We start from the raw sequence: 11,978 nt of genomic DNA, 5'->3' as shown, positions 1-11,978 counted from the left end.
ATTATTTTAAAGAATTTTTGCTATTTATTTTATTGCATTTTTTTTTTTTACTATTTATTTATATATTCATTTTTTAATTTAAATTTAATTTTATTTCATTTATTTATTTTATTTTTCTCAAGGCGTGACTAAGCGCGTTGGCTTACGCTGCTGGTCAAGCATCTGCTTGGCAGATGTGGTGTAGCGTATATGGATTTGACCAAACGCAGTGACGCCTCCTTGACTGAGCTACTGATACTGATACTGGTGTGTGTGTGTGTGTGTGTGTGTGTGTGTGTGTGTACTAACTGTGTATGTCTGACGACATGAGCCATATATAACTGACAGATTAAACAAGCTTTGATTTTTTTTTTTCACTTCTAGTCTCTGATAACGATATCTCAGCTTCACTGACGAACGATCTGTTAACTAAATTAATGTTGACATTATTCCATACAAGACACACGTAGTCTAGCCATGAGTCAAGGGAAACAACTCTCCCCCCTCTCTCAGCATGAGTTGATATGAAACAACGATTGTTTTTTGTTTTTGTTTTCTTTCTTTGTTGATTTCCATATGGTATACATTCTCAAATAATACGACCGTGTTTGTATGGTTTTTATATATGAACAGTATGTATAACATTAACAGTTATATATTTATAAAAATTCAGTTATCGTTTTTACTTTACGCCACTTCAAATCAGTTTGGCCCGCGATAACACATAATATATAAGCAAGCAAACAAGGCTTTTGAACATATGTAATTTTCAGCCTATGTGGAGAAAGGCAGTCGAACAAAGTAATAAAATAAAAATGATAGATATTAAATGAATGAACCTGGTATACCTGCATGTTGGGGACATAAAAAAGGCCGTGAGGCTTAGGCAGGCAAATGCCAGTCCCTACACTACTACTACTACATGTATTTTTCCAGTTTTCAGACACATATCGTGATGTATTTATGTTACCAGTTTCTTCACATGTAGCCAACACAAGTAACAAATTGAACTGCCTGGGGATGTGATAGAAATGGCGCTTAAATCTTCGAACTGAATGTTCAAAGCATGCTACAAAGAACTGCAAAAAGCAGTATGTTGTTCTTATTAAAAAAAAAAAAAAGTTTTAAATTAATATTCAGCAATAATAGTAAACGGTAGTATGATAATGATGTCGAAATCTCCAACGCCCCAGTACACGTTGAAATAGCTCACGTGATCGCTATTTTTAGCGTTTGATGATTTATTGGGAGGGGGCGTGGGGGAGGGGGTTTGGGACCCGCACAAAAACCGTCCCGCAGAATCTCAAAACCGCGAGATCTTAACGAGATGATCACATGTAAACATTAATGTTAAGTCTGTATCACAACTTGAGTTGAAAGCGGAAGTTCTTACTTGGACAGCGTTGATGACCACAGAAGGTAAAATTCTATTATGGTTTTGGGTTTGATTTTGATATCTGAAAAGAACGTCGAGGACAACCCGTTAAGGACCCGACATAAAACGCCCAGAGTGAGGGTTGTCGGTGCATTGACTCGACGTCTACATCCTCATTCCTCGTCTGATCTTCACTTGATTATGCAGACGTTTATGCAGACATGAAACCGCTCTTACATGTGTTGAAACATTTACCGTTAATTGTTTCCTAAGTGCAGTAAATTCATTAGTTTAGTTTATTCGAGAGAGAGTATATAATAAACATACGTACACACAGACAAGTTCCAACACACACACAATCACACTCACTCTGTCTCTCTCTCTCTCTCTCTCTCTCTCTCAACACTCACACACACACACAACACAACACAACACAACACACAGCCACACACACACATTTATAAGCCGCGAAACTCTTGCATACACTGATACAGTGATACACACATATTTACACACACATTAAAAAAAAAAAAATTATATAGCACTGAATCTTGTGCAGAGACAAATCAGAGCACTTTCGAACCAGTCATTCAAACGCATACATAACTCTAAAACTGGGAAAAAAACAAAACAACTGAAGACAAGGAGGTGTCAGGGAAGGGAGGCTATTTTGGGAAGAGGTGTCTATTTAGGCCAAACTTGAAATAGCTGAGTGTGGAGACCTGACGAAGTGAAAGAGGGGAGTTCATTCCAATTACAAGGTCCAGAGACAGAGAAAGAATGGTGGCCAAAAGTCGAGTGTTTGAATATACAGTATACACAGACCAACATATGTCCTGTGTAATGGAAGTTCCTCCCCAAAATAAATCATGTAGATAATGGTGGTTTTTTTGGGTGGGGTGGGGTGGGGTGGGTTGGTGCAGGAATCTGTCAATACTCCTATACTTTTGTACTTTGTTAATATATAATTATTACCACTTAACTACCTTTTTGTTTGTAAATGTTATAATTCTCATTCGATTAACTCCTTCAGTGTCCCATGATATATATATATATATGTATATATATATATATATCTGTGTATCTATATATATCTCTCTCTATATATATATATCTGAAGAAATTCTTCGCTATTTGCCACATCATGATGATGTATACATATGTACGTCAGTATTATTTCATGATTTTTCATAGTTCTATTTTAAAGTTGATGTGTTCCCATAACCACTAGTCAGAAAGCTTGATATGTCTGCTTTCATTATCCATGAGGAGCAACACCCTTGTCACTCTCTGTTAGTCTGTATGATGGTTTTTGGACGTTATTGTCAATACCCCCCACTCATGATGCTTCCAAAATGGCGGACCATGAATCACAACTTTACCCTATTGGCTGGAAACATCAGTGTGCTACAGCAACAAAAATTGAGATTTTGTCAACCAAGATGTTGGAGAAACATTGATGACAGTGGATTTAGTGTTAGGTGTGGCAAAATCTTTTGGATGATTCACTAGCTGTGATTAAAAGTTAGACTGATGATTTGCAGATTGGAGGGGCATGGGTGTAGTTGGAGAGCTAGATGTAGCCAGCAAAGGAGAGAAAGTGGATCAGGAGTTAGAGTAGAGCTCATTGGCTGACATAGAGTTGACCTCAAAGACAAACTGTCCACTTATTCAGGGCAGGGAGGGAGAGAGAGATATTGAGTAAGGGGGTTGAAGAATTTCTTGTGAGTCGTGAAAAATTACATGTACAACATGGTTTTAGACAAGTTCCCCCAGATTGATCAAACAGCTATCATCTGCAGGCCAACCTGTGAACAGTGCTCACCACCCTAACCCCTGCACTGTGAGCAAACTTGGTCACTGTTTACCTCTTTGATATTGTCTGAAAGTGAGCATGAAGTGAGTGGACATGGCACAGGCATGTGTTGCAATTGAACAACACTAATCTGTTTGTTGAAATAACTTCTAAAGTGCTATCAAAATTTGATAGTCTGTTTATTTTCCTTTCAGAAAAGTATGGGTTATTTATGCTTTCTTGCAGTAGTTTGCATGCCAGAATTTTTTGTCAGTTATTACCCTCCGCAACCCCCAAACCACCTGGCAGATAGGAAGCACAAGGCAGATTGTACATGGCACTGAAGAGAAGGAAAAATTTATTTTATTGAAAAATAGTGAAGTGAACAGCCACTATGATATAGTGGTTACCTTTGTGGCTCTTATAGGAGGACTAAACCGCACAGTAAAGGGTCATCCAAATTAGGGTTGCGTCTTTGAGAGTGCTGCTTAAATTTGCTGTCACTGCAGGTGTCTGTATCTCTATTGTAAGATTCATGCATAGATAAGATAATATGAAAGGAAGCATAAAGTACAGTCTTATATGTGGTACCTAACCAAATGGACCACATTAGTGGCATCCTCCTCCTCAGCATCATTCATCACCAGTGTAGACAGTAGAGAAAAAAATTATTCCCAATTCGGTTGCCTTTCATGCTGTGTTCGCATAGTGATCTGAATGTAGATTTCCCATTCACTTTCATGTTTGGAGTGTGTTCCTGTCATTTGTGTCATCAGTTTTATGGGTAATTGTCATTGGAGGAACATAGGGTGTGATCTTCACTCCAGGGGGAAACTCACTCAGTCTGGCTCTGTGACAAAGCAATTATTGTTGTAGTTTGGGGGTTTAGCAAGTGGTGTCCTGCAGATGTTGGATGAGAATAGGTGCTTTTGAAAACCACCAGAGTGACTGAGCAGCAGTGCATGGCCTTCTTTTTGTTGTGTGGTCTCTTGATGACCTAACATTGGTAGCTCCCAGTGGACTGCTGCCGCAGGGTGTGGCCGTGTGTGGAGTATTTGGAGGAGTAGTGCCATTATCATCAACCACAAACAGGCACACATACACACACACACACATACACATACACACAGAATAAAACACACACACACAAAAAAAAACAACAAAAAAACACACAGACACCACAACCAGTGTTAATCTAAGATCCGGGTCTCCCTTCAGTTCACTTGTGCATTCACTTGTGAAACACAAACATTTGGGTGGGTCTTTTTAAAACTATTGATATTTTTTTTAGCATGTCCTTTCTTACATACAGTCCAAGGCATGATTTTGCTGGATGGTTTTTAAATTTACATATGAATGTGTGTTTGCCTTTCATTATCAGTGAGTTTGGGTAGCAAGGTTTGTGGATTTTTGCTTGATTTCCTTCAAAGCTGAATCTGAAAATTTTGTGATCTTGTGGCTGTTAATGTTTACGTATGTATTGTATGATATGTGCATGTTAACTAATTCTAAAGATTGTGTAACCACCTTGGGTGTTTTTGTGTGTGTTCTGCAAAACATGTTACACAGTGCTGTTCAGTGGACTGACAGTTTTTCCTAAAGAGATTGACACCACTGTTGTGTTCAACAAAAGGCACAAACCTTTCTGATTTAGTGATTGTTGAAAGCTTTGATGAATGTGAATGATTCATTTAACACAAACACACACATACACACTCACACTCACTCACACGCGTGCGCATGCACACACTCACACACACACACACACACACACACACACACACACACACACACACACACACACACACATTTGTACACCCATTGGGCTGTGAAAATAAGACATGAATGATTGTCACAAGTATGGAAGTACAAAAAGTATGGATTTTGCTCAACCCCCATTATCAGAACAGAAATAGCAATGGCTATTACAACCATTTCTTAGTTAAAAAAAAAAAAACCCACAACAAAACAACAAAAACAATGGCTTTCTCAAGTTTCTGAAACATTAAACAGAAAAGTTTCTCTTTGTTTCCCAAAGCATGGCAACATCTCAAGACAAAGACAAGGGGGAAGACCAGGGCGCCTCCTCGGCCCCCCCTGCAGTGTTCGGGTGGAAGGGCTTCACTGGGGACCTCTCCATTCAGTCCTACCCCTGTCTGTCCCCCTACAAGATCCGCAGCATTGCCGCTGGTGGGGGGCACGTGCTGTTCCTGACGGAGAACGGGAAGGTGTTTGGGCGTGGCCACAACGCCCACGGACAGCTGGGACTGGGAGAGCAGCTGGTTGGCCATGCGCAGTCTGAACCCTTGTTGATCCACACACTGTCAGGTGAGTGTGGCAGGAAGTGAGGGATAAAAGAAAAAGAAAAGAGTCAGTTGAGCAACACTGATTACACGTGTAGATGTTTGGGTATTTGGACAGACAAATCAGGTATGGTGAGATTCAAAGAGTCAGCTGGTCAAAACTGATTGCATAGACGTTTGGGTATTTGGACAGAGAATTTGGTTATGGTGAGAATCAAAGCATCAGCTGAGCAAAACTGATTGTATCTATGTTTGGGTATTTGGACAGAGAATTCAGGTAGGGTGAGATTCATGTCACATAACATTATTGCTTGAAGTGATAGTTTAATATGTGTGCTATGTGTTTAAAAAAAAACAACAACATTTTTTTATTGGGCAGACAAGGGTTGATCATTACACGAGATAAATCTGTATAATTTAGAAGGATATGGTATGGTTCAACAGATAGTTTCATTTGCATTGCTTGAGGGCATGCAGAGCCACACACTCTGACACACACGCACGCATGCACGCTCGAATGTATGCACGCACACATATGTGTATGCACACATCATGTGTTATCAAATAGGCAACAAAACACATTTGCACAAACACCCCAAGACCTTGCCAGTGCATTGGGATCAAGGCTTCTGTTTGAACAGATCAGTTTACACCATACTGCCACAGGCAGGCTTGAGAACTTACATGCTCAGAAACTTCATTGGTTCTCTTTTTGCTTGCTTGCTTTTTTTTTTTCTCCTAAAGAATATTTTATTAGCTTCCCCCTGCTGTCTTTTGAAAAAAAAAAAAAAAGATCAGAATTTTCAAGTACAGATCTAAAAGGAACAACATGAAAAAGACTCATTTGTTATTTTTATTTTCTTTTTCTTTTTTTAAATTATCATATACAGAAGAAAACCAACCAACCAACCAACCAACGAAAAGCAAATAAATGAATAGAAAAAAGACGCATAGCCATACAAACAATGAATGCTCCTCAAAGACTGTGGACCCATTCAAAAGGATCTGTACTAATAAATAAGTCAATAATTAAATTGATAAAAAATATCTCCTGGGTATACCTGCACAGAATATGCTGGATTTTAAATTAGTGATCATCATTACTTTCACAATAGAATATCATCTGAATATCAAATGAAATAACTGCTTATTCTGAACCCTCCTACAGGATTACTGTCCATTCTTATAATTATTAAGACTCATTTGTTATTAGCGTATGTGTGTGTGGCTGGGGGAGGGTGGGAGTGTTGAATAGAATAATAAGAATAGTCGTAGAATATATTTTATTTGTCTTGACACCTTAAGATTTATAAGACATGAGGCACACACGCAAATAGATTTTGTATTCATTATGTGTTGGTATTTTTCAGAACCTTGGTTGTACATTTATTTAGCAGTATCTTACATATTTGTATATGCTTATTAAAAATGTAACAGTGTTCAGTTTGACACAGTAAACAAGTAGATTGTTTTTTCTTCCAATACTTCACAACTCAGTTGTGCTAATGTGCACGCACGGGTGTGTGTGTACGCAAATAGTAAAGAGCGGTAACTCTCTCCATTCACAAGGTACACAACTTCAAGTCAGTGCTGCTTACGCTACTGATTCATCTAGCACACAGGTAAATGAAAGGTACATTGGAACAGACCCAGACACTTCCTCAAAAAAGGAAGCGCCAGGCCTGTCCTTATACCGATCATCTGACATGTGCAGACAGCAGCAAAGACAGAAAAAATGTGCAGACACAAATAAGTTTTTATTCAAGACTGGCATAGCCTCTTTAATCCTGAACAAGCCACACAGAACACATGGACAATACAGAACAAACACATGGTTGCCTCGGTGGTTTTTCACCTGGAAATTAAACAAACAATGAGGCCAGGAGATGAAATGATTAACAAATAGTAAAGAGTGGTAACTCTCTCCATTCACAAGGTGAATTGAGGAAGTGTCTGGATCTGTTCCAGTGTACCTTATATTTACCTGTGTGCTAGCTGAATATATATATATATATACATGTTCATACATTTTTATTTTTTCTATTTCAGTTTTATTTTTCAAAAGCTATAATTTCAAGAGAAAACATATGAAGCGGGGGTACCCCCAACATTGACCAACAGCAAATAATGTCTTGTGTGTGTGTGTGTTTCTGTGTATTTCAGATGAAGAGATAGTGGCTGTGGCGGGGGGGCGCAGCCACAGTGCGGCGGTGACCATTGACGGCGATGTCTACTGCTGGGGCGACTCCTCTGATGGCCAGTGCGGCACAGGGTCGCTGGACAAAGTTGTCGTCCCCACCAAGGTGAAAATCGCCATCCACGAAGGGTTCTGTGAGCACGGCCTACCTCGCCCTGAGGTCCGCGCCCCCATCGACAGCGTGGCCTGTGGCGCCACCCACACTCTGGCCCTGTCTGTGCAGGAGGAGGTGTGGGCCTGGGGGTGTGGGGAGCAGCTGGGTATGGAGGAACTGGTGCATGCACCGGTGCCCCGCAGGGTAGAGTCACTGATTGGCCGCCGCGTATTGATGGTGGCCTGTGGAGACAGCCACAGCCTGGCCCTGCTGAAGAAAGCGGACCGCTCTCCCAAGCCTGAAGCCTCTCCTGCACGCAGTAGAGAAGTGTCCAAGGACAACGTTGTGACCCAAAAACATTATCCCTCCATGTGTGCGAAATGCAAAAAGGAGATTTATACCTACACTGACTCAAATGACACATGTATCATTGAAAATGAGCATGAATGCCAGGCAGATGATTCCAACTTGAGCTTTGATACCAGTTTGTGTCTTTCAGGGGAGGGGTTTGCATCCCTTAAAGTGGCTTCAAACCGACCCTCAGAGAGTGCAGATTCTTCATGCACACGTCCGTCCCCAGACAAAGACAGTGAAGACAGTGCTCTGGGAACAGAGAATGTTGACAGTTCAGCTGATGAGCAGTCTGAAAATGTCACCGTTGCAAAACCGGGCAGTAATGAAAAGAGCGTAACTTCTGCTGAAGGAGAGGCTACAGTCCCTGACCAGTCTAATTCGGCCCCATCACCTTCTCAGCAGTCATCTTCAGGACAAAAGGGACATGCCAATGAAATGGGGGGAAATAATGAAAAACAGTTTGTGAAAGGAGACAACACTCCAGACCCAGATGCTTCAAAGAGATCTACTTGTGACACTTCTGATGTGTTCTCTGATCCATCCAGCCAGGTACCAGAGGTTGGTGCAGATGCCAGACAAGGGGAGAGCTCTGCAGAGGCAGCCAGTGGACCCAGTGTTGAGCAAAGTGTGTCTGTGGAGTCTGATGGAGAAGTCTGGAAACGTCGGTCAGAATCAGAAGCACAGACTCCCGCACAGTACGAGGAAAGAGTCACTGCCATGGACAGGTCGGCATCTGTGGAGTCTGCATGCAACAGAACATCTTCAGGCAGTGCTGCTTCTCTTCACAAAAAAAGCTTTGTGGATGAGAGCCAGGCTCGGGACTATTTAGCTCGCCAGTTTGAAGACGAGAACGCTGAAGAGATTAGCCGTGACGATTCCCCGATGAAAGAAACAACAGAGTCGTCATGGAAAAGCTTCCTGCCGTACTCTTCATCCATGATGAACACAGTGAGGACCATGACGTCGAAAGCTGTGAACAGCATCCAGAGTACCATGGACTCCTTGGTAGGTCAGCAGAACATGGAACTGGGAGACATGTCTGCTGCAGGAGCGGCTGCTACGGATCAGGCTCTTAGTGCCTCTTCCACTCTTACCACCAGTGTCATGAGTGACAGCTGTGGCAGTTTAGAGTTTGGCCTGGACCTCTCTCCGGAGAGGAGGTCTTCAGAGAAAGAGAGGTCCAGTCAGTCCCCTCCCTCTCTGTCATCCTCTTCCCATCTGTCAGAATCCTGCCCAGAGCCAGGCAGACAGTCGCTCCGCACTCTGGAGATGAAGCAGCAGAATATTCAGAGGAGGATTTCTGCAGGAGCCTCCAAAGGTTGGTCTTTGCTTGTCCTTAAGATAACTGTTTTCTCATTTTTACAGAACTGTAAAAACACAATGCTATAACACTTATCTGTCAGTGATCATTCCATCCTTCACTTCAGATAAGTGATGATTTTCCTACAATGTCTCTTGGGACTGCTGTGAAGTTCAGCTGTTCCACATATAAAACTACTGATTTGTCAACTTTTATTGCATCTTATAATTATATGTTTAGAGATTACACCTTGCTCCAAGCTTCTGCTCTTCCATTTAGAATTCAAGCACTGGTATCTTCTTTGGAAATAATAAATATGGCAGAATCAGCCCATAAAGGGACCCAGTATCGGATAACTGAAAATAAATTGAAACTGTTTAATAATAAGCTTGTCTTAAGATTCATATTCATTTTTGAAACCAGATATTGAATAATCTATATGTAATTCTTATTGTGTTTCTCTGTCTTCACAGAGCTTGATGTCTCTTTTCTCGTTCACTTCAGTGCTCCTACTCTTTGCCTGCCCCATTGGCATTAATATTTTTGTTATGTGTTGGTTTGAGAGTAATAACCAGTTGTATATTTCTTACATCCTTGAACTCCCTTCACTATAAAATTGGCAATCGAAACTGCAAACAGAATAGAGAATTTTGAATGCTAATTTTATCTATTATTATATCCTTAAGTTTCCACCAGATTAATACTTATTTGTGGCATGTACATAGTTTGTGCCATGTGGGTGAAAAGTGCAAGAAACCCATTTTGTCTCAAAATGCTGGGTAACCTCTGAGACAGCACAAAGGTCCAACACATTTCTTCACGAGACAAAATGGGTTTCTTACACTTTTCACAGCTCTTTCATTTTATCTTAGGAAACTTGTTGACAGAAGAGTAAGACTAAAAGCATTATTGTTTTCATATGAAAATGTATATAAGTGTGTGAGCATTGCTGATGAAGACACTGATGGTGCAGTATATCAAGGCAGCTAATGTGGTACAGAATGTTGACACTGAACAGAGAGTACGAGTGAGGCGGAGCCAGCCCACAGTGAAGTGGTGATGGACACGGAGGTCTGGGCCTGGGGAAACAACCAGAAGGGACAGCTGGGACTGGGTGATGAGCTCAGCAGGTGGGTGCACTGTGGCTGCTCCTGCTGCTCGCTTCATTGTGCCACTCATGGTCACATGCATGCTTGCATTTTAGTACCTGAACTTGTGCATTTACGCACATGCACTAGCCTGTGCATATGTGCACACACAGACTGACAGACATACATATATATACACGATATATATATATATATATATATATATATATATATATATATATATATATATATATATATATATATATATATATATTACCAGACTGGAATCACCAGTCAATGACTTGCTAGCTGCACCAGGAGCAGATGGAATCCAGGCCGACATCTACAAGTATGGAGGCGAGGTGCTGACAGACAAGCTGACCACCCTGTTCCAGTCTATCTGGGAGAGAGGGGGGGTCCCCCAGGATTTCAAGGATGCTTCAGTTGTTCATATTTACAAACGGATGGGAGACAAGACATCCTGTGAAAACCACTGTGGAATCTCTCTGACTGGTTGACCATGTCTCCAACACAATCATCCCTGAAGCACAGTGCGGCTTCTGCTCAGGCAGGGGAACATGTGACATGGTGTTTGCCATATGCCAGATGCAAGAGAAGTGCTGTGACCAGAACAAGGAGCTCCACAGGGTCTTTGTAGACCTGACTAAGGCCTTTGACACGGTGAACTGCCGTGGTCTGTGGAAGATCCTCCTAAAGTTTGGCTGCCCAGAGAGCCTAATCCAGTTGATTGCGTCATTCCACGATGCCATGCAGGTGAGAGTACAGGAAAATACTGACATGTCGGATCCATTCCCTGTGGTAAATGGAGCAAAGCAGGGTGCGTCCTGACACCCACACTGTTCTCCATTCTCTTCTCTGCCATGCTGATTGATGTCTTCCAAGACTGACTGGGGCATCTACATTCAGTTTCGCACAGATGGCAAACTTTTCAACTTGCGGTGACTCCATGCCAGGTCCAGGGTGTTTGAGGCACTGTTGAGAGAGTTCCTCTTTGCTGATGACTGTGCGCTTGCTGCACGCACCTTGGAGGACATGCAGTTCATTATGGACAGGTTCTCAACCTCCTGCAGGCGCTTTGGACTCACTATCAGCCTCAGCAAGACCGAGTCCATGTACCAACCAGCTAGCTCACAGAACGCCAGTGCCTCCCACCCACCTGCAATCAAGATCGATGACACAGAGATCAAGTCAGTCGACAAGTTTTGCTACCTGGGCAGCACCCTATGCAGCAGCGGAGCCCTTGATACAGAAGTGACGCTGCACATCGCCAAGGCCAGCTCCACCTTTGGCAGACTCAACAACAGGCTGTGGAACAACAAAGGTATCAGGCTCAGCACCAAAATCAAAACCTACAGAGCTGTTGTGCTGACCACCTTGTTGTACTGCTGTGAAACATGGACGACGTATCGCCGTCACATTCAACAACTTGAGGAGATGCCTATGAAAGATCCTTGGCATAAAGTGGCAAGACA

The 11,978-nt window shown here is 41.9% G+C and overlaps 1 protein-coding gene across 1 annotated transcript in view; it reads left to right on the top strand.

The window, feature by feature from the left end:
* The first annotated feature begins 1,261 nt into the window (after positions 1–1,261).
* LOC143292754 (alsin-like) overlaps positions 1,262–11,978 on the top strand; it is a 44,213-nt gene continuing 33,496 nt past the window's right edge. The window contains 4 exon segments of the mRNA XM_076603298.1: positions 1,262–1,398; positions 5,188–5,477; positions 7,616–9,415; positions 10,416–10,527. Coding sequence (XP_076459413.1) covers positions 5,189–5,477; positions 7,616–9,415; positions 10,416–10,527 — 2,201 coding nt within the window. The 5' untranslated portion in view covers positions 1,262–1,398; position 5,188.

The sequence above is a fragment of the Babylonia areolata genome, chromosome 18, assembly GCF_041734735.1.
Source record: "Babylonia areolata isolate BAREFJ2019XMU chromosome 18, ASM4173473v1, whole genome shotgun sequence".
Classification (NCBI taxonomy): Eukaryota; Metazoa; Mollusca; class Gastropoda; order Neogastropoda; family Buccinidae; genus Babylonia; species Babylonia areolata.
This window is presented reverse-complemented; position numbering and strand designations above follow the sequence as displayed.